This window comes from Convolutriloba macropyga, chromosome 4 (assembly GCF_964194025.1).
Source record: "Convolutriloba macropyga chromosome 4, txConMacr16.3, whole genome shotgun sequence".
NCBI lineage: Eukaryota > Metazoa > Xenacoelomorpha > Acoela > Convolutidae > Convolutriloba > Convolutriloba macropyga.
In genome coordinates, this window is record NC_134471.1 from 58,753,497 (window position 1) to 58,777,437 (window position 23,941).

Genomic DNA, 23,941 nt, shown 5'->3' on the forward strand with positions numbered 1-23,941 from the left:
TCATTTCCCGCTTCAAAATTCACTCCAAAAATTGATTAAAAAAAACATATCCGGAAGAATTCCGGAAACGACTCGAAGTGGAAATCCACTCAAATGCCATCCAACTACTCATTAGACAGAACGTGCCTGCAACAATTTACGATTATCTTAAAATAAAACCATAAAACAAAAAGTAAAAAAAAATCAAGTCTATTAAAATATGGTAAAAAATCTAATCGAATTCTGTCATAAATAGATACCCCAAGAAACCATCTCTGCCACAATTACTTCATCAATAAAACTATTAACTACTAAAACCATTTAGATTTTTTAAAATACTTGAAGCCAAATCATGAAACAAAAAGTTTTACAAACAAGTTTGACTAAAAAACTGGAAAAAGTTAATATATTTTTTGATATTACAAAAGCACATAAATCTAAACAAAAATTCGTTTCGGCCAATAGGGTACCCAGATGCTCGCAAAACAATAGGCAAGTCACAATAGGTTAAGAAATTTGTCTAAAGAACAGAAAAAACCGAAAAACTGCAAAAAAATTAAGAAAATTAGTTTCAATTTTCGACATTGTCGTCATATTTCTCAGCAAAAAAAGGCTTCATATCCACAAAACTGTAACCACGCGTTAACTAAAAATTGCTCAAGTAATAGGGGTGTCTTCAATGTCCATTTGAGGCAGTAAAACGAAACAATGGTAAAAGAAATCGTACATATTAGCCCAAAAATCAGCAAAAGAAATGAAAAACATCCGAATTAGCATAAAATTCATATAATTTTTCAAAAACCTTCAACCACTACCAAACCCAGCCTAAAATGAAAAGCAAATGATAACCAAACCTCTTAACCCAAAAAATGAGAAAAAACTGCTTTAAAATGCCGCACGTGAACAAAAAATTTCGCTCGCTTAGAGAATTTTTTTTTTCACACCTCAATTTCTCGCTCTCTAGAAAACAGCGATATGAACAAAAAACCACTCTCTTTTCGCTCCACTCTTCATTTTGTTCAGCAACAAAATCATTCAAAATTTTTTCACGTGTTTCATTTCCCGCTTCAAAATTCACTCCAATAAAATTGATTAAAAAAGAAGGACTTCTCCAATACTCCTCTTCGAGTCGTAAAAGACAGTGCCCCAATACAATTCAAATTCTTTGAATTGTAAAAAACCAAGAGAAGGCCAATGATTGCCCCAGCTATCGCTGTGCGGCTATTAATAACAAACAATAGTCATGCTGACATTACATGTTGGGCCATTAAATCTTGTAATATAATTATATAGCTTTTTAGAGAAGCCTAACTGCTATCAATTGTTGATTGGAGTCTGACCGGATTTAAAACGAGAAAATTCGGAGAGCAATCAAGAGATCGTAAAATAGTGATTGTTCTTTTCTGTTCTTACAACTTTTTCCTAAGATTATCAGAAATTTTGTCTAAAAGCTATCGTCATCTGTCAAAAGAACACTCTCATAGTTACGTTGGAAAAATGAAAATTTTCTCGAATAGTTTTGTCATTTTTTTGCTCCATAGCTGTGGATTAGCTCTAAGGGATTGCTCTTAATGAAGTTTGGAGTTAGACTTCGATCATAAGTAATTTATAAAGAATTTGGAGAAATCAACTCTATTGTAATTGGAACGGTTTTGTGGGAATGAATAAGCTCTACCAGTAATTGCAATATACTATTTCGACTTATATTATACGACTTAATGATTAGATCTCATAAAATCTTATTCATCCATAAATGATAAAATCTGACAATGAAGTTGTTTGTGGGTCAGTTGATTTAATATATCAATATCATTGACCTCTTAAAGATTTTTTTAATTGTTTTTTTAGTACTTTCTCAGTAAGTTTGCAAATTTATCTTGCCCTCGACATTGAAACTGTAAACATAAGAGCAAATTTGTTTATGCAAAGTTTCACTCGACGTCAGATTTCTCCTCTTCAATAGCCGAAAAGCCGGTTGCTTCTCGCATGAACTTATGCGAGCTCTTGTGCGCACTTGCAAGTCGCTTTTTGGTCTTGCTTGAGGAAGTCTCAATTTTGTTCATTGCCTCAGTCAGCAACAAATAAGCCTCGTCAAAGTTCAAACTCGAGTGACTTTTATCCTCTGAAGTCGAGTCGTCTTCTTCGCTCACGGAAATGTCGATGTCCGAGTCATCCGGCAGAGGTCCTAGTCCCTCCCTTTTGCGACGTTTTTGTTTTCGAAGTCGTTCACGCCTGTCCAAATATGGTTGAAGTTCCAGCAAGCTACGTCGCCAGGCCTGGTACATTGTAGTGTCTGCGAGAGAACTGCGTTTGTTGGATCCGTTGACGTATATTTGCGAGGGACTGAAAGCAAAGCAACAATTGTTGGTTTTTATTTCCATTCGAATTGCGTGAAAGTTGCTTTGTATCATGGATCGTCTTTTAAATAAAATTTGTTCTGGTAGAAGATTTGTAATTAGTGGCTGATGGAACCAGTTGTCGAAATACAATTTTATGAGTCACTCAGCAATTGGCAAACACTTTCAGAAGCAAATTGATTTCCAGAAAAGAAAGACAAATTCCAATTGCCGTTTCCAAGAGGCATTTAGAAACGGACCAGACCGTCTAATAGTGTCCTCTCTGGTGCTACATTTTGCTTTAAGAAAACTGTATATAATCCATGATGCTTGTAACCCCCTCCCCCTCCCCCCCCCCCAAAAAAAATTACACCCAGATTCGCGGCCGAGCAAATTGTGATGCCCCTTAGTGGATGTTCTATTTTTGAGAACTGACTGACCATTGAGGCCTGCTTCTGAAGTTTGCGCACTTTGTACACAGTGTGTATGGACCAACTCTGACCTCCTCCTCTGTTGAGACATCGAAGTGTTCCTTCAGATTGCCATTCAGTCTCTGATTCACTGCAAACCTCACTCTCTCCCACTCCTCCCCGTCTTGGAAGATCTAAGCAAGTGTAAAATTACTGGTCCAAATCACGATGGTCCAAATACTGGTCCAAATCCCGATGGTCCAAATACTGGTCCAAATCATGGACCCATTCTCTATAGCGACCCAGACTTTCAACCCGCAACCTACAACCCACCATCTTCCAAATTTTTCGAACTATTATAAAATGTCTTTATAATAGCATCAATGTGGCTTACTATTCTTGATCCTGATTTTATCAGTTTTTATCAACATTTTATGATAGTTAAACAAGAATTTTAGCAATTACTGATATACAATTAACAACATACAAAGACATAAATAATGCGGAGCTCAAATAATGCTTTTAGAAGCAAGGGTCACGAGTAGTTTAGATGAGAAATTGAAGAGCGAGAAGAATACTGATTGCTCATGATTCTCCATAAATTGTAGTGATAATGATTCAATTATTGATTCAAACTGAACAGGTAAAAATGAAAATGTTTTTTTTTTTGAAAACCAAGACGTTATAAGAAAATTATTCAAGTAATCTGCTTATTAGGATCGTATCTACTTATCGTTTCTGCCCCCCCCCCCTCCCCTCAAGTACCTGCTCATAACATTGAATCAAATGCAAGGCCCTCGGCTTTCTTAAATGCGTATTTGGGTTTACAAAATGTATTGTGTTAATTTTTTGCAATTTTTCGCACAAACCCGGAAGTCTTCGCTGTCTGCCACAACAGTGAATGGTATCAACCTCTGTCGAGTGATTTTCTTCTTGACGGGGAACAGAACCTGTCTGCCTTTCAGTTTAGATATTGTAATCTCATGCAGCTTCTTAGACCTGGCTTTGTCTACTGGGTATCGCAGCACTGGCACCTCGTGCTTTGGCCTGTAATAGTCCAACATTTTTGTTAATTTTGAAAAAATGTAAAGTGACCTTTAGACATGTTGAAAGAACTAAAACATGCAATTGGAAATTTTCAAATACAGAAAATCCAGTCCGAAGTTAAAGTGACAGAAGTTTCTGTATCCATAGCCAAAAGTTGATTTCCATGAATGTTCAAAATTTTCAAACTTGGAAGTTGCGTGTTTTAATCAAGATGACGTGACTCTGAAGAAGTCACTTCGAAGATCTGGCTTCTACAAGCTTTCATTGACTTCAAGCAGAGTCACGTAACCTAAACTTAACTGGTTATTTCTACAAAATTAATTTGAGAGTTTTATCATGATTGATAATTTCCCAATTGGAATTAAATATTCTGCAAAAGTGATTTAAAATGCAAAATGATCTCTTGCTATCTCCCCTGCCAACTGTAATCCTAAAAATTTTCATACAAAATAAAAAGTTTTTGTGAAAGATCTCACACATACTTTGTATAATCATCTTCCCCTGCATTACGGCTGCGTATTAAGGCTGCATTAAGATTAATAAGGTTTCATACTAAAGACTCACCCAGAACGCAGATTAGTTAGTTGCCCGACTAAGGCCTTACCAAGATTAATAGGCTGCACAAAAACTATGCAATATCCTGTCGGAAAACTGTCGGAAAACTCTCTAGTCAGGTTTTAATGAACCGAATTTTTGAGATTTTTCCTGTATAATTTTAGTATATTTCCTACTGCGTTATCATTTGGGGCTAGGGAGCGTTAGTCGAGGAGTTACTGAAATAGCTATAGGAGAATTGAGCCTGAGTAGCGATTAAGATTGCACCCTTAAGCTCTCTAGAAACAAAACCAAAAAACTAAGGCAACAAAACACTATAGCTAAAAAGTTGTCGGCGCCGTACTAAATTTTGTACATTTTCAGTGGTGTGAAAAATTGTACCCAAAAAGTGGGATAGAGTAGAATGCCAAATGGGTCTCTACTGTAGAATGCCGAAAGGGTCTCTACAGTAGAATGCCGGATGGGTCTCTACTGTCGCCGTAACCTCCTCGTGGGCCATCCTGTGTAGATTTTGGTCTAGCGAAGCGGCAAAAGTCCGCGAGAGATCTAACAAATCACGAGGACTCAAAGACTTAAGGTCAAGATATGTTCCCTGCCGGTCCGATACTCGTCAGCGCAGGCATGAACCTGGGATGAGGGCGTTCAGGCAGAGCATTGAACAGTGCTTTTGAAAGAAGGGAGCAAACGTGGAGTAGTCGTCTGTGGGACCCTGTATAAAAGTGGCTCTTGAGGTCATGTCTCGCCGACTTTTACCTGTTGGAAATGTCTCCAATGAGCAAAATATGGTCTTACTGATTCGAAAATCAACAACGTAACGAAAATGAAATCGAGACTTGTAGATTAAGTTCGACCATTTAATAGCGATTTGGCTAGACTCCAATGAAAGTCTCTTGCCAACTCTAATCGGCCTGAAATACCCTGCTAGTATATAAAGAACGCAGGGTTAGTAAAATTGAGATGTGAGGGAGCTTGGGTTGAATGCTACACTGTATGACTGAAAAGTGATAAGTAATTGATGAGAAAACTGTGTGATCTCTGCGCACAATTAATGTCTGAAATGAAAATCTTCTAGTAGGAAATACTGTGTAAAGTCCAGACAAGGTAGATATAGTGATAGCCCCAGAAATAAAACAACAGAATAGTGTTGTATCTGTGAAAGCAGAGCCCAAAAGATATGAGTGGCTACACTGCATGTCTGGTCCAGACAACACATGCTCTGCTATGTGCCGAAAGATGGATAAGGAGACTTGAGGCTCACGGGACTTAACTCCTCAATGAGCTGGACCCCAGAGGTCTTTGCACCGATGCTCTGGTCTTCATGGCTTGGAACAAGTTTCTCTAAAGGTCTGATGACTAAATACCTAAGGCTACGGCCAAAGGGGAGGTGCACCCAAAAAGTAGTGCCAACAAGAAATTAAAAAATAGCTTGTATGTGGTAAGCGTTATATTTCGAATCGTTTTTAGGAAGTCAGACTAAAGAAATCGGTAATCCAATAATTTGGCTTCGGTACCGCAGAAAACGTTTTACTTCCTTATACGGCGCCGTACTTAGTTTTGTAAGTTCTCTACGGTACCGTATAAGTCTTATTAAGTTTTCAATTTTACGTTTAAAAAGGACGACCTGGTTATGGGAAAAAAGAGGTTTTGGGTGCACATCTCAAGTCAGTTCTTATCAAACAAAATTAGTTCGCAAACAGAGGTAGGAAATGCAGCCCTTCAACAGAGTTTGGAATGCTATTTACAATATGGATGACATATTCTATTCAGCTCCCAGTCCATAGTTTACGGGTTCTCGCCAGAAAGTGACCTTTGGTCTACATCGTATCAGGAGATATTAGTCTAGGGTCCGGAAAGTCTGATGATATGCCATGGACAATGAGATACTGTGGACAATCAGAACAAAGGCCTAACCATAACTTTAGCCCTGAGTTGCTTCAGAACTCGTTGAGAGCTCATAGGAGATAATAACTAGTCTCCGAGTTGTTAGTTGTTGCGAAATAATGCTTTTCACTGATGACTTTTTTACAATCCAAATGCATTGGTGATGTGTCGTTTTTTGTAAAATATGTGAAAATTTTTTCCCGCTAACTGGTCTTTTAAGCGCGTGCAGAAGTTATTGAGAAAATCTATGGAAAAAGATCGCTTTTTGACACAAAAATGGCACAGTTTTTTTTAATCTTCTCTCCCCTTTTTTGAGTTTTCTGTTTAAAAAGTCTTCAATTAACATCGGTCCCAATTCATATAGGTTCCCATGTCTATTTTTTCATAATAATGTTTTGATAATGCGAACATATAATTTTTTAATGAGCTATGCCTTTTTTAAAAGTTTTTTTTCCCGATTTTCCTCGTTTTCCTCGCCCAAGTAATTAGACTGTGAAGCACCTTACAGAACGCTTGGTCTTTTTCCGTCTCGCGGTTCGATTAGATATAAAAGAAGTTTACCTGACAGTGGGATGTATTCTCCTAACATCACTCCTTCTTTCATCGGAGATATCTCCCTCCTCTCTTTCTGAATCAGATGAGTCCCCCTCTGGGAATCCAGGTCCCACTCTTGACTCACTAACATCCCACGTCTTGTCGAATCCCCTCAACATTTGGCAAATTCCTTATAAAGATTCCTCTGTTCTAAATTTTGGGTCGAGAGTCTTCTAGTGACTGTTCTATTGTAGTTTTTTAAATGTATATATATATCTATAACTCACATAAGTAACCCAGGTTGATGTTGCAGACCCAATCGATCTCTTATCAGATCAGTTTCCAGACTTTTCCCTCTGATTAGGCCATTTTCCATGCTTTGCCCTCCGATCATACCTTTTCCAGAAATTCCCCTCTGATCAGACCCGTGTGCGACCTCAGCCCAGATTAATGTGCGGCCATATAGCCCTTGTAAGCCAAAGTTCTTTTGGGACTCAATTTACATCCCAAGATGCGACCCAAGGTGGTATGTATGATCATAGGTTGCTTTGATCTGGAACCTCGATGTACATACCATCTTAGGTCGCAACGTGATCAACCTGGGTTTAGCTCAGTTGAGGAAATTTTAATTTTTTATTTATAACTGATGATGATGTGTTCGTCTCTGTAGGAACAAAAACAGCAGCTGTAAGAGCTGTTGTTGCATGTGTCTATTGACAAAAGGTAATAGCATAAAAGTAGATCTTTTGTTCCAGTTATGCTAGGTGTGAAACAACGCCATTAATTCAAGACTTGAGCGCAGCCTTTTTGTTCTAATTTGGCGGGTCACAATCCTTAGCTTTTATGGTTTTTCAACGTTTGTAGTAGCTGTTTGAACACGTGTGTTCCCGCTCAAACAACAGCATGAAGGATTGAGACATTTGGAAACATAAAAGGAAAGATTTCCCCCAGATTTTAGCATAAATAAAATCAACGCTCCATTATTCAACTTGTCAACGTTCAGATCCTGGTTTTCAACAGGGAGAGACGGATTGGAAGTCAGGATAGGTCTAAGATTTTTGGAGTCCAGCCTTTTTTTTGAACTTTATGCCAGCCCCACGTTTTTTGTATAGCTAATTTTGGCTGATTGATATCTTTGCAACGGATACAAAAACCCTTGAACAATTAGATTGATTGTTGACAAATTTTTTAATTTTTCTTTGGATTTCTCGAGCAGCTAATCAGCTTCAAAAATTAAAAAAAAAATCGCGTTCACCTTCTTCGGCTTTTCACGGTTCAAATACGATAGAAACGTAAATTGGTACATCAAATATATAAAACTATATGTTTGTTAGCATTCTAGAACAATCAAAGGTTTTAATAAAAAATTTGCACAAAATTTCAAATCTTTTTCTGAAAATTAACACTGTTTATCCTAAAAATCTGTCTCAACTATTTGAATACCACGAAAGACGTATATATTGTGACAAAAAATTTACTTGTTGCTTTATATAGGAAAATTGACATACAGTATGATCAAATTATTATTACATTAAAATATCCTGTATGCCATTCTTACTTCTCGCGGTAGAATTTTCGTTGTAGCAGAAATAATTCGAATTTGACCTTCGCAAAAATGAAGAAAATAAGAAAACAGCATAAAAAGACTGAATACTCAAAAATTCAAAGTTATTTGACTGTAAAAGTATTTGAAATCAGTTGCCCAAATTAAACAATCTCTGATGTAATAAATTTCTGATATTTTTGTGCACTGACAAAAATTTTTATTTTTTTTATTTATTTTCTTTTTTATCTTCTTTATTCAACATCCTAAAATATGATTGATAACTGAAAGAGCACTGTCCCTGAAAATTTATACTTTGCTCTAAATAGACGAATGGTTTTGATAAATCAATAGAATGTGGTTTAATCTACTTGAAAAACAAATCAGCTGTTAATTTCCATTCGCACACACACAAAAGTTTCTTTTTAATGACCGAAGATCCTTTTTTGTTTTTTTGACAGTGAGAATATTAAACTGTTTTCTAGTAAATGATTAAAAATCGAAAATCGTTTATTGGTTTAAGGCAAATATTTCCAAGCAATTATCGTAACTTAAATTTAAAATTCTACCATGAAATGTTTCATACTTTGATCATGTGACCCGTTAATTGACCTGAGTGAAATCCCTTTAATGTAGGTCACCAGCAAAGTATGCTTCATTTTTAAAAAACTGGTGTCATATAGTTTTGATTGGAATATTTTTTTCTCCAGAGCTTTGCAAATAGTTTGTATAAGCTATCAGGTATCAGTTATTAGTTTTGACCTTAGTAACATAAAATGGAAAATATTAAAAAAGCGTTAAAAAAACTCCTAGCCAAATTTTGAAAACTTTTATTGAAACAACAACAGTTTTGCTATGTTTTTCACTACATTCATTTTTACAAGTTTTCACAATTTGTTTTAGCGAAATGTTATGACTCCTTTCGATTTTGATTTTGAAAGCTTGTAGGAGGTTTTTTAAGTTTTTCTGAAAACGTTACACAGCTTAACTGAGTTGGAAAAAGTTTACAGCCTTTTCTATTTGAGTCTGCAGTGAAAACTTTTTTCGGCTTTCGTTCTACTTAAAAAAAATTTGTTTTTTTTTTAAATTTTATGGATTTTTCGATTTCTCCAAATTGATGACAGGAACGACGTGAACTCAAGTAAAAATTCTGAAACATTTTTTGATGTTTTACAACTCTCGCTTAAAGCAAAGTAATCAGCTGCAATGATTTAGACCTGCAATAACCAACTGCTTTATGCAGTGTAAGGCTATGTGTTCATAAATCAGGATAGTATTGACATGCATTTTTAAAATTTTCTGATGAGGCGTACCATTTTTTTATTACCAATCTTCTTTGTTTTCATTACCCACATCCTCAGCGTGTGTTTCTGGATTCATCCAGCAGTGATTCTTTTCTTAACAAGTTGATCAGTTCACATAACATTTAACTTGTATTTAGACTTGCACGTCTTAGCCATGACTTGCATTTAGACGTGCACGTCTTAGCAATGACTTGCATTTAGACGTGCACGTCTTAGCCATGACTTGAATTTAGACGTGCACGTCTTAGCCATGACTTGCATTTAGACGTGCACGTCTTAGCCATGACTTGCATTTAGACGTGCACGTCTTAGCCATGACTTGAATTTAGACGTGCACGTCTTAGCCATGACTTGCATTTAGACGTGCACGTCTTAGCCAAGACTTACATTCAGACGTGCACGTCTTAGCCATGACTTGCATTTAGACGTGCACGTCTTAGCCAAGACTTGCATTTAGACGTGCACGTCTGAACCATGACTTGCATTTAGACGTGCACGTCTTAGCCATGACTTGCATTTAGACGTGCACGTCTTAGCCATGACTTGCATTTAGACCTGCACGTCTTAGCCAAGACTTGCATTTAGACGTGCACGTTTGAGCCATGACTTGCATTTAGACGTGCACGTCTTAGCCATGACTTGCATTTAGACGTGCACGTCTTAGCCATGACTTGCATTTAGACGTGCACGTCTTAGCCATGACTTGCATTTAGACGTGCACGTCTTAGCCATGACTTGCATTTAGACGTGCACGTCTTAGCCATGACTTGAATTTAGACGTGCACGTCTTAGCCATGACTTGCATTTAGACGTGCACGTCTTAGCCAAGACTTGCATTCAGACGTGCACGTCTTAGCCATGACTTGCATTTAGACGTGCACGTCTTAGCCAAGACTTGCATTTAGACGTGCACGTCTGAGCCATGACTTGCATTTAGACGTGCACGTCTTAGCCATGACTTGCATTTAGACGTGCACGTCTTAGCCATGACTTGCATTTAGACGTGCACGTCTTAGCCATGACTTGCATTTAGACGTGCACGTCTTAGCCATGACTTGCATTTAGACGTGCACGTCTTAGCCAAGACTTGCATTTAGACGTGCACGTCTTAGCCATGACTTGCATTTAGACGTGCACGTCTTAGCCATGACTTGCATTTAGACGTGCACGTCTTAGCCATGACTTGCATTTAGACGTGCACGTCTTAGCCATGACCTGCATTTAGACGTGCACGTCTTAGCCATGACTTGCATTTAGACGTGCACGTCTTAGCCATGACTTGCATTTAGACGTGCACGTCTTAGCCATGACCTGCATTTAGACGTGCACGTCTTAGCCATGACTTGCATTTAGACGTGCACGTCTTAGCCATGACTTGAATTTAGACGTGCACGTCTTAGCCATGACTTGCATTTAGACGTGCACGTCTTAGCCATGACTTGCATTTAGACGTGCACGTCTTAGCCAAGACTTGCATTTAGACGTGCACGTCTGAGCCATGACTTGCATTTATACTGACAAGTGTAAAAGGTGACATGATCATAGTTCTGAATCAGTACTGATATAAGACTTGCAATTTGACGTGCCCAGTACTGATCTTGACTTGGCGTTAAGTACGGGAATTTTAATCAAAAATTGATGCACTGTAATGTCCTGGTTGAGTCTGAGCAGAAAACAGACTGAGCTAAGAAATTAATTTTACTGAACCTCCCTCATTTAACATCTTAAATTTCACAGAAGGGAATAGTACTACAGTCAATTAATGATTGGCAGCCGATTCATGCCTTTTTGAACGCCTAAATAGCCTATATTGCCTAGAAAAATAACGAAAACAAATTTCGGAAGGACATCAATAAGCGCAATCACTGTCGAATCGGATTCGTAATAATTCTACCGGTCATTTTCTCGGGTCTTTCCCATTATAGCCCCCCCCAGCTTAGTGGTCAGATAACCTATAGCCCCCCCCAATCATGGTAAATATACCATAATGGGGGGCTATGTTTTCATGGGGGGCTAGTAGTATCGTATGTATACAGGAAGATCGGGGGGGGGGGGGGGGGAGATCCTTTGGAGATCCGTTCAGCAGTGGGGGATCCCTGATCCCTTAGGGGAGATCTTTTAAGTTAGGAAAGTGGTAATTGCGCTACATGTATTTGTCTGGTGGCTTATTGTTGGTATTGCGCTATTGGAAAGCCAATTCCAGTTTCAACTTTCTTGCTTATTTGTGGCAAAACCTAGCAAAGTAGATTTGAATTAAACCTGAATTTATACGTTACAACATATAGAATAGAATTGTTATAGAAACTGTTTTAGATAAGAGAATTAAACACGTACAAAAGCGTCAAATTGCATACAAAATAGCGCATTGTTTTGTTAATTAAGAGTCTGACTCTATCGCTTCATAATCAATAAATGGGTTATAGACTGGACGTTCTTCTTCTATCTCATTTTCATCGGCAATTTCATCAGAATCAATATCAGACTCTGTGATTGCGGCGGTTCTTACGAAGCCGGGGTCAGGGATTTCAGCGTTGACAGTATTCGTTTCAACTGTGGTTTCAATTTCCCTCTGGTTTTCAATTTCGTACAACTCTCCAGACGACCAGGAACTCAACGATTCATTATCGAAATTGTCGTCTTCGTCGAAGAAACGATCGTGGACAATATTTATGTGACCAAACGGCAGCGTATCGATCCCATTTTCAAGAATGTATCGTTTATCGTCGAAAGCGTTGAGCGACACCTTATTAATGGTTACTGTATGGAGTTGGTGGCTGCTAGAAGCTATTCTATGGTTTTGCGTGCGGATCAAACGACCAGAGGAGAGAGTTTCTTTGAATCTGTCATGCGTCAGTTGTCGTTGTGCTAATTTTGTGACGCCTTTAGCTGATTTCTTTTCCCCGCCATCTAAATTAAAATATTGAACATTAGGAACAGTCCCAACTAACAAGCTGTATATTGATACGTGTGAGTGTGATGAAAACTAACTTACCAATTGCAATTACTGAGTAGAGTTTCGGCTTGAGAGCACAAAATTCTTGAACAGGCACGCTGGCAAACTCGTCCTTGAACTTCAGGACGACATATTCGTTCACTTTGGAGAAGAGCGGGTGCTGTGGTGGATAATTAGAGAAGTCGAAATGTTGCAAAATATGAATTTTTTGGCGTATATCTTCATAAACGTCTATTGTATTGATTCGATATAGCAGTGAATCAGTATCCGAGTAGAGAACTTTGCAATCAAAATTTGGCTCCATCACTGTATAATGGAATTGGAACATGTGTAATTTGGCCAGATCAAGTACACATGCCCCTACAATAGTGGGTTTGTTCCAATAAATCCGTTTTTTTGCAGTTTTCATCGCAGCCATGCTCTCTCCAAAGATTTTGAACGATTTAAAATGAAAGTTTTGCGTTCTTTGTAGCACACTTTGAGCATTTCGAACAATAACGACTTGATCACGGTTCCTTTTCGACTCGCACGTTTTTCCGACCGCTGAATTATTCATGCCCTTATAGAACTTTTTGCCAAAAGCAGTACTGGCAGCAATCCGGAGACTGGTATTTAGCTCCATGTAGGGTCGCATCCAGTTCGCTTGCTCAAACTTTAATGCCCGATGAAGTTTTGTAATTTTGAGCCCCATTGAATTGTAGAATTGGGCAAGCCAATAATGTAGCGTGTAGCGGTTTTTAGGCAACAGCGTTTGGACGAGTTTTGGCCCAGATGACTTTTCAGGTAAGTGCATCTGTACTTTCAAATTTTTCTGGTAACCGCTCAGACAAGAATGTTTGATTTTCAATTTGGATGGCGCCAGAGGGTAATCTTGATGAGCTTCATGAAATTCAGGTGGATAATCAATATCAACTTCAATTATGTATCCATGCTGTGCCTTTGACGAAAGTTTGAGTACTTCCTCGAGCGTGATGTGTGTATCTAGCGCAAAATCCTTCAAGGGCAAATGATCGCTCTGCATTACGCCGCCGTAGAGGTTATTTGCGTCTAGCATCAACGCATATGTAGACGGCTTAGAAGCATCATAGTTCGGCAGATGACAGTTGTTTGCTTGAAAGAGTCGTTGCTCATAGATTGAAGACACTCCTCCGCGCATCATGTTCTCTACAAGTTCAAGTTCTTCTCTCTCGGTTAGCAAATGCAGGTCGGGTTTGCACACCTTGAGGAACGCATCTCCTGATAAATTTGATGCTCCATGGTACTGTGCGCAATCTAAACCGTACGTGTCATAGCAGATATCTCTGAAAGCCTCAAAAACGCACGCCAAGAGCGAAGTGTCACAGGTTAGATAAAGGTCGTGGTAGTCGCCGATGTCTTGACAACCAAATTTTGAAAACACTGTTTGAGCATGATTGTAGTCGGTTTCGCTGATAGTGACTTCACCGCCATGCAATGTATTTTTCCATTCCGATAATGGAGGCAACACTTTTTCTTCAAACACTTGTTCTGATGTGATGTAGGAATAACAGTAAAAACCTTTTTGGCAGAGAAGTTGAAAATCGCTATTGGTGTTAGATTCATACTTAGAGCGTAGAATGTCAAAGCGATTTTCAGGCAGATCAGCTACCAAGGACTCGAGAGATTGGGGCATGAAGTTAAACGAGTCAATTAACCTTATGTATTCGAAGATGGGTACTTGTTGTCCGGCCTCCGACTCAAAATTTTTTATGAACACTCCAACAGAGAGTGATATATAGTTTTCGTCCGTAGAAGGTATAACTTCAAACTTCGTTTCTGGCTTGCACTCTGCTAGTGCAAGACATATATGATGAATATCATACTTTTTGATATTATGACCAATCATTGGCGTAAAGTTAGATGTTCTGCGACGAGTGTTACAGAGTTGATGCGCCCACCCTAGAAAATGACCATCGTAGTGACAATGGTCAAGAACAAGCTCAGCCTCATCGTTTATTTCGTTTTGACAGATCCAACATGTTGTGTTATTTTCACGCGCTGGAACAGGTCCTCGGTAGGGTCCGTAGAAAGCTCGTTTTCGGTTGTAGATGTCCCGCGCCAGTACGTGCAAAGATTTTACAAATTCGTTCATACAGTTGTCACCTCTTTTGAGTTCAAAGTAGACAGGAGTTGCTTTACCGTGTTCTATGGCTGCTATTGCATAACCACAAGGTTCATGTTTTTCAATTGCAACTGTGTAGGAAGTAGAGGGTGAGGGTTGTGCTGTAGCGATTGGAACAAGATAAGATTCTGTGTCAAAGTATAGAACGATAGGAAGAAACCAGCGTGCTTTCCAGTTTCTGAACTGTAGGGAAGTGTTGCTTTCTTTTGGCATAACAATTTCTGCTGCTGCATGTTCACTGCATGTTTTAACATGGTTTTGATAAGTTTCTCTGTTTGTACACAAATGAAAACAATTTCGACAAATACGCTGCGCTGCACGGTTCGCTATACCTTTGAAGTATGCGACAAATCGTTCCAGATTCAAGATGAGAACGTAGTGATGGGCATTCTCATCGTGGAGGAGAAGAAGGTCCATTGTGAAGGATTTGTTTGGCTTTTTGGAAACGTAGATCATCACCAAACGTGTTCCCTCGATTCTCTAAACAAAACAGATTCATGAAGACCAATACAGTTTTGACATTTTGATTCGTTTAGCAGGAATATTTGAATTTTATTGATATTATTAAAGAAACACTTACCCGAAAACATTGACGCGAACGTCGTTGGCGTCCTCAAAGTATGGGATCCTGTTTATGGGCATGGGCATCTGATAGTCTCCAACCGGCTGTCGTTCCGCATTCTTGTACGTATCTGGATTCGTCTTTTCAGTTCCCGATCGACCTTCTGTCAGTAAATTCGATTCGATTTTTGATGTGATACGCGGCAACGAAACAATACACGAAGCAGTTGTGATCAAAATGGTTTCGTATGTTGAGCAATGAACGGCATCCGTTCAGGAAACCAGGTAGAGCTATATATGACGATGCATGCACGGGGGCAAAGGCGGCTATCTTGATTTCCAGTCTGTTTACTTTGCGCAGAATCCATCCACTGCCTTGTGACGAAAACATGAAGAGAATATTCAACATCTTACTCAACATCTTGAAAAAATCTTCGTTTGAGAGTCCATCCAAGTACACTGTAGTCATTTCAGAGCTAGCAAAGATTTCGATAGCTTGTTCTTCGTTGTCATTTTCGTTTCTTTCTTTGTACAGATCCAGAGACACAACAAACTGAATTTTTTTGGCTGCAATCGAAACTTCGCTGTTTATAAGGTCCGTTATGATGTCTCTATTGTTCAGCATGAACTCCATGAGATCTTGGTCGTCCTCCGTTCCATCAATAGTGAAAACTTGAAGTGCTCCTTGAAAGGCGGATTATGTTGGTCTTCTGCTTGTTTCACTAGTTCTCGAGGGCAGTCCATGTTGATCTCTTATGTGTGTGGCAAAGCGATCAGCAGAATCAAAGCCAATGTAGCAGTATAGACAACATTGTACTAACGGATTATGTCGGTTTCCGAAATGTCGTTCGAGAGTTCGCAGATCTCTTGTAGTGAAATCACAGTGTTCACAGCGGTACACTGGCACTCCAACTTCATCTGGATGCAAGTTCCTTTGGTGACGATTGCGGTTGGTGCGAAATGTGAATTTGGCGTTACAAAATTTGCACGAGAAACTCATTGTTGAATCAATTTGAAGATAAAATGGTTTTGAGTTCGAGCTAAACCAAACCTTCAACTCTCTAAAAATAACCAATGTCCTGATTGGTTGAATTTGAAAACATGTTCAAAACGAAATTTTTAGGGACAAAGTTTCTTTCCAATCAGTTAACTAAAGGATTACACAAGAGTGAATAATATCATTGGCCAATGTTCACAGCCCCATTACTTAAATTAGGAGATGGATGAAGCTTTAGAAACATTTTTTTATCCAGTAAGAGGGCTTCTACCATTTTATGCAAATTTAGTCCCGCTTTATGCAAATTCCATCATTCGCCAGTGAGGGCGTAGATCATGTTTTATGCAAATCCATTTGCATATATGATTGGTATTCTGGCCAAAGAGGGCTACAATCATGTCTTATGCAAATTTGAATTAAAATGCAAATACCAATGTTTTGCCGTAATAGTCGAAGACTTATGCGTATTTTCTATGCAATATATGCGTAATGACTATGCAATGACGTGTTTTAGCGAGCCTTATATGGTTAAATGGCTTTATTGGTGTTCTAGTGCAACTGAATATCTCTTTTTAGGCAAAAAAAAGTTGATTATCAGAGTTTTTTAACCAAAAACCTTGAAAAAAAAATTTTTTTGAAAATAGATTTGAATTTTAGTATAACAAGTCCCATCAATGATTACTGGAGGTTGTAGCAGAATCAGTTGAGGGTTGAAAGATTTTAAAAAACTAAGAAAAAATGTTTTTAAAAGTTGGAAAAAAATGATTTTTTTTGGTTTTTTTTGCAATTTTTAATGGAACTCATACTTGGCGAGCAGCTAGCTTCATCATTCTTATGATCAAAGTTTCACAGCGTGAGATTTTATGAAGACTGGTTTTTACAGAAGTGTGAAAAAACCTCGGGAACACGATTTTTCAAAACATCTGGCAGCCACAAGTTTTTAATTGAAAACAGGTGTTTGCGAAAACCGTGTTCCCGGGGTTTTTTGGCCATGATCATCATAACCTTTTATTTCTGTTACAAAGTCGTAAGAAAAACTCATTCTGACTATTTTTCAGCAAAACAACCACATCATCAATTTTTTTCTTTATGAGGAACTTTTTATGAGGAATTTCTAAAGTAACACCTTCAAATTGTAGTAAAAAACATAGGGATAACATTGAAACATTGAAAAATTGCATGTTTTCAATTTATTTGAAAGAAAAAAAAATTTTTCAAAATTTATAGTTTTCACAAAATTTTTGCTTTTTTACAAATAACTTTTTTTCTGTTACAGATATGAAAAAGTTTATGGGGACCAAAAATTTAGAGCATGTTGTTTTACATCATATGAGATACTTCTCAGTAGTTTCCTCATCAGTCTTCCACTTGTAGGGTGATAAGTTAAAGACAAAAATATTTGACTGAACATAGATTTTGTTCTCTGTGACCCATAAAATTGTGCTCCTCCAAAATTTTTGTTAAGAGTTCTATTGTAGAACACTTTGCGCTCAGCAAAATGTCTCATTACAAAATTATCCAACTTTTTCGTTTTCATTGTTTTTTTTTTCGTTTTTCTTCAAAAATTTTCCAATTTTTCGAGCAATTTGTTTGAAAAATGGTTTGAAAATGGGCAACGACTCCACCTCTCAATAGAGTTGTTCAAGTCCTATTTTGTAGACGATATTGCGCTCTATAAAACCATGTTTATACATGTTTCTTCATTTGGCGAATTTAGTCACTTTTACAGGTTTTCGAAAAAAAAAAAATTTCAGTTTGTCTTTAGTCCTTCGAATTTTTTTTTCTATTTTCAAAAACCAAACTAATAATATTAAATTTTTATTTTATACACAACAAATATTTAATCTCCTTTACAAAATCGAAACAAATAAATCAAAGAAATGGACTCAACGTTTTTATAAAACACAATTTTTGATTACTCCAATAAGCAATTTTTCACACAATCAAACTGAGAGTTTAGGTTTCCTTTCAGAAATTCTAGTCAAAGAGTTTTTCACAAGGTCCAATGGACCTTCTTTTTCTTGGCGCGAGAGTGACTTTTGGCGTCTCGGAGTTGTCGGGTGTTAATGTTGTTGTTGTTGTTGTTGCAACCAAGCTTGCACCGGTCTCTAAAATTGTTGTTGGTGTCGTCGAGCCAGACGGTGTTCTGAAGTCGGTCGCAGACAAATTCTGCATCAATTGACTTGCAGTTGGTAGTGAGCCAAAATTCCATGCAAGTTTCTCCTCTGTAACGGGTGAAAACAAAGACGGTGAGCTCTCCGGAGTCACAGTGGCACTAGGATCAGAAGTTGGCGTTGAAACACATCCTGGTGTTGGTGGTGGTGACTCGGGAGAATGTGGAAGGCCCCACAAATCGGCTAGGTCATTGCAGGCCCGAACTACTCCCAACTGGTTTTCGAAAAAGGGCACGCAGTCGCAATCGTATTTGTATAGAATAGTTCGAGTTTCTTTTGGCAGCGTCACAATGTCATACGGGTAAAGAGGATGTGTTAACGACAAATGTGGAACGAACCCGCCTGAAGTGATAAAGGTTCCACCGCAATCTTCACTCTCCTTTTTGTCCGGCAAAGTTGCAATGATGTTGATGAAGATTTTAGGTATCATAAAGTGTTCAAGCGTTGTCCAATTCTCCTCTTTCTCGTTTGTCCTTTTTTGTTGGATAAAAACCACAAAGTTTTCGTAAAAGGTTTGGTACACAATTGTTTGCTCCCAGACATTGTTTTGGTCGCTTAGGATATGGAAAGACATTTTCTGCGTTTGAAGAATTTTGAAGAGATAATAATGTTTTAAAGAATTTTGGAATGCTTTGAAGAGAAGATAAGCAAATTGAATGTTTTTGATAATTAAACAAGAAAAAGTTGTGAAGGTATTTTAAGCGCAAGGATACTTGACTTCACAAAATTTGACTTCTACTCAGACAGTAGACTTTCAACAAAGTTAAAGAGTTGCTGTTTCGGAACCGAAATGAAATAAAATGTAGCGGGGAATTTACCCCCATGTAGTTTATGCAAGTTAACAATGTGAGTCCAGTGGCAGTTCTCTTATCTGCCCCCGGCACAACCAAAGGCCAACTATTTTGGCCCGGAATTTTGATTGAAAACTTATGTGTTATACTACTTTGTTTATAACAGAATTAGGCACACGCCTTAAAACTGCACATGTATTTACAAAATTTTAGTTGAACGCCAGGTGTTTTTCATTAATTTGGACCAAGTTGGATAAGTAGACCACACACGTGTAACCCACGCATGCCGCGCGCCTGAGGTGGGGAGCACGTTGCTTGTAATTGAAACCACACTTTGGTTCCTTGTTACGAGGGAATTATCACACCTAACACGTATTATTCCCCTCTTATCAGTTAGTTTCTTTGAAACTCATGGTGTTAGGGACTATTACCAGTGTGTATTTGTGTATGTGTGCGGGTTATCAAGGCAATGCCAAGAAATACCTCTTGTTGATCTAAATATAACTCCGCGATATATAAATTATATGGGAAATACATGGGCCTCTGAAGACATGTGATATATGTAAATCACTTGAAACACCCTTATCAGTACCGTTTTGGAATGAATAGTTAACATTTGAATAATTTAACCTTTCGCTAACAGTTGACTACGTTCTACAACAAAAACTTCCAAGCTAATTTGGTACAAATGCCTTTCACTGCAAGCAAAGACAAAGAGTACGGTGATTGCTATTTCGATATATCCAAAACAGAAAAGAGGTTGATAAGAGCTACTCTCAAAACCTATGAAAACACCGGGACGTATGTCTTTTTGAAACTTTTTAAGAGAAAAGACAATGAATACGAATTTGAACAGAGAATATCCCTTACAACAGAGGAATTTGACAAACTTATGAAAAAAAGTGGCAGGATACGAAACTCGGTGCCAGAGTCAGAAGGGAAAAAAGATACTTCGGTTGCTAAAAAACCGGTGGCTAAAAAACCTAAACTAGCAGAAAAAGGTTCTGGATACGAATCAGCGTCCTCATCCTCGGCTGCTTCCACAGATTAATCAAAATGGTTGAAGCAATGTTTGAACGATCGCCGGGTTTCTTCAAACAATTTCAGAAGGCGTTCAAATTTTCAGTTTGCGATGAAAAACCAGAGTTGAATGGTGTCAAAAATTATGCTGTGTGTGTTCATTTTGAAAACCCCTTTTGCACTTTAAAAACTAATCATTACCATGTTTTGGTGGATACATCAGACGTGACAAAGTCTTCAGACAAATCAAAGTTTAAAAAAAGCTATACAGTGCCTTGTCTCTACACAACATTTAAGATTTTGTTTGCCAATTCAAATACCCTAGAGCTGAATGGAGAAATTTTTCAAGAGCTTGTTTTGGCGGTTGAATACAACAAAAATTTGAGCATGGATTCCCACTCAATTCAGAAACTGTTGCCAAACTTCTCTAACGTAGCTTCTAATCAAAAGGTCAACAACAACAGCAACGTGACGTTGAATGAAGACAATCAACGACGACTACAGCAAGGAAGCAGCGTACAGTTTCAACTCCATCAAAAGTCATTGCAAAATTGTATTACAAAGTCCAATAACCAACAAACTCAAACTGATAGCTTTGCAAGTGAATCTCTAAAGAGATTTCAAAATATCTTGTCTGGGCCACACTCAGGTGCTTTCTGCCAAATAATGGACATTTTTTTGAGCGGATATGGTAATTTGCTTGTTGATACTGATGTTTTGTTTGTACGCATAGTGTATGAAGAGAAAATAAAATTTTGAAAAAAAACTTTATTCAACTAAGCAGAGTTTTAGTAGAGTTAGTTAGAGCATCATATGAAGCGCAAATCGAATCAAATCAACATCACTCATTTTTACATTTTCTGTGTTGTTATAAATGTAATGAGCAACATAAATACAAAATAAGCCACACAAAATAGAGTTTTGTGTTTGTATAGGTTGATTTCTAAGCAATTCATACACGTTTTGAATATCAAGAGCAGCGAAGGCCAGTCTGTTGTACAAACATTTGTATGATGTTAATTTCTGTCCACGCGGATCAGCGAAAATGTAATTGCCATTCTTCCTACACAAAAGTGTCCAATGTGATCCAATAGAATCAGAGCTGGATACAATTTCTGTGACAATTTCAAGGGAAAATTATCAGCTACAAATTAGCTTCTATAAAATTATCAGCTGCAAATTAGCTTCTATAGTTTTTACTTTGTAGGATTTCGCAGCATCGTCGGAAATTGTGACAAAATCATCTATTGATCGTCGAAAAGAAATTCGCAGCGTCACACCGCTCAAAAGATGTCGATCGCAAGTAAAAAAATCTACAGCTACTTTTCCATAAAAAGTACATTCGGCAGATTGTCTAACCAAAGTTTTTCGTCTGTTAACTTCAGCTGCCAGAATTGCTCCGGGGTTCTCTTCGTAGGAATAACCTTGACATGCCAACCAAGTTGCTTTAGCATCTTTGTTATGAGAAAATTCAGTTTCAATGAAACTTTTGTGAGCATAATTTCCATTTGCATTTGAAATTTTTAATCCGTTGGCAGAAGTGTCCAATGTGATCCAATAGAATCAGAGCTGGATAAATTCACAATAATGAATCTGTTCTGTGACAATTTCAAGGGAAAATTATCAGCTGCAAAGACACCACAAAATTTGTACTTTAGAAGTTTACATGCTTGAATCAGGCTGTTTATTTCGTCTTCATCCATTAGTTTGTCAGAATATGATTTTTAGAAACTTTCCGAGCCGAATCGATGAAAATAGTGCTCGCTTTCTCACCAATAATGAAAATTTCTATATTACGTGAGTGCTATCGACAACTGAAAACTTGAGTGCTATTGAAATTGAACAGTTGGTGAGTTCAGGGTGAATAAAATCATGCGACGCCTGCTGAGTGCTTGTGAGATCAAACACCATAATAAAATGGCTCGGGTACTCAGACAACTTAATTCCATGACCATTGTCAATATAGGCTAAGTCTGACATTGTGTTGAAATATAAGCGTTTGTCATCAGTTGTATTTATTGGACTGTCAGCAACAGGAAGTCCATTTCGGTAAATACAAATCTGCTCCAGATTGAATTTACGAAAGTGGAAAGGATTGAGTTGTTTGCTTCCTAAAAACGCTTCATTTGTGTTAAGGCATATAGCTAGACGTCGAATTGGCTCCCTGCTGAAAACATCTTCTTGTTTCCAACTTTGCAAGCCAGTAGAAGCAAGAAACGTTTTAGTTATGGTCTCCAAATACGGATAGGACGCTGGACTTGATAGTAAAGTTTTTTCAATTGCAGAAACCACGTCATCGTTCAACGTCATTTTTCTTACATACAAATTAGCTTCTATAATTTTTACTTTGTAGGATTTTGCAGCATCGTCGGAAATTGTGACAAAATCATCTATTGATCGTCGAAAAGAAATTCGCAGCGTCACACCGCTCAAAAGATGTCGATCGCAAGTAAAAAAATCTACAGCTACTTTTCCATAAAAAGTACATTCGGCAGATTGTCTAACCAAAGTTTTTCGTCTGTTAACTTCAGCTGCCAGAATTGCTCCGGGGTTCTCTTCGTAGGAATAACCTTGACATGCCAACCAAGTTGCTTTAGCATCTTTGTTATGAGAAAATTCAGTTTCAATGAAACTTTTGTGAGCATAATTTCCATTTGCATTTGAAATTTTTAATCCGTTGGCAGATACTGTACAGTCAGAAAAGAGCGAATGTAAAACATTATTGCAGAAGTAAGGGGCGTCTGTTTTGGTGACGTCTGCTGCAGCTCCAGCGTCATATTTCAAATCGGCTTCAGAACCTTGAACTATCTTGCATTTGATTTCCAGGAAAATTTTTTGTAGGTCAATAAAATTATTTCTGTCTCCAGCCACCTCAAATTCGAGCATGGGTCCGTTAGGGCTGTACACTGCTCCTACTTTTTGACAAAAACTACCATCAAAAGTTACAAGAAGCGCTGGTTTTTCAAACAAATCCAGGGAACTATGTGTTGCCTCTGTTGGTAACATATTACCGATCATCTTTAACTCTAGCGAAGAAATCCGACCGACTTCTTTTTGGCTGTTTATTTTTTGAAATGACTGTCTTTCTCACATTAGTACTTTTTCTAGCTTTTGAGCCAGATCGTTTAGACCGTCTCCGATTCATTCGGTTTTGTCGTCTCATTCGCAGTGCTAATGAGCCTCCTGTTTGCTTTTTAACTGTGTTCGAAATAGTGTTTTTCAACGCCTGCTTTGCGGATTTTTTTTTGCTGACAACATCCACTAACTCTGGCACACTTTGTAAGAGAAGTTCTTTTCCGACACGTTTTGCTGCGGGTAGAATGAATTTTCGTGCAAGCGGTAAGGCGATTCGACCTATACCACTTGCTAAAGCTCCAAAGCCACCTCCTCTTTGTCTATAGTGTCCAGAAAAATAAGGCAACGAAGATGCTTGATTGGTATAGTACGATTCCATTGTTTTAATCACCAAATTTTTTGAACTGTAACGTCAATATTACTTTACCGGTGCCTGAAAAGGGGACTAATTGACCTGTTTTGGTACGTAACTCTATGGAAATTGATTGAATCGTATTTGAAAGTAGTTTTTTATAGTCCAAATTTGAAAAAACTATTCTATGTGTTGGTTCAAGTTCACACACGCTACCGTTTTTCAGACGTTGTTTTGAATCAATGACACGTAATAAAGGCGCCTTAGCATCACCAACATATTGATACTC

At 37.9% G+C, this 23,941-nt stretch overlaps 2 protein-coding genes across 2 annotated transcripts; both read right to left on the reverse strand.

The window, feature by feature from the left end:
* Positions 1–1,639: 1,639 nt before the first annotated feature.
* On the reverse strand, positions 1,640–7,504 carry LOC142338560 (uncharacterized). Its single transcript, XM_075388351.1, has 5 exons — positions 7,342–7,504; positions 6,770–7,018; positions 3,595–3,772; positions 2,756–2,919; positions 1,640–2,322 (listed from the first exon to the last, which is right to left on the reverse strand). The coding sequence occupies exons 2-5, from the start codon at positions 6,919–6,921 to the stop codon at positions 1,911–1,913; spliced, it is 906 nt and encodes a 301-aa protein (XP_075244466.1). The 5' UTR covers positions 6,922–7,018; positions 7,342–7,504; the 3' UTR covers positions 1,640–1,910.
* A 4,462-nt stretch (positions 7,505–11,966) lies between these two features.
* LOC142338113 (uncharacterized) lies at positions 11,967–15,877 on the reverse strand. The gene is made up of 5 exons (XM_075387746.1): positions 15,508–15,877; positions 15,283–15,407; positions 15,015–15,162; positions 12,582–14,810; positions 11,967–12,496 (listed from the first exon to the last, which is right to left on the reverse strand). The coding sequence occupies exons 1-5, from the start codon at positions 15,875–15,877 to the stop codon at positions 11,967–11,969; spliced, it is 3,402 nt and encodes a 1,133-aa protein (XP_075243861.1).
* Between the last annotated feature and the right edge of the window lie 8,064 nt (positions 15,878–23,941).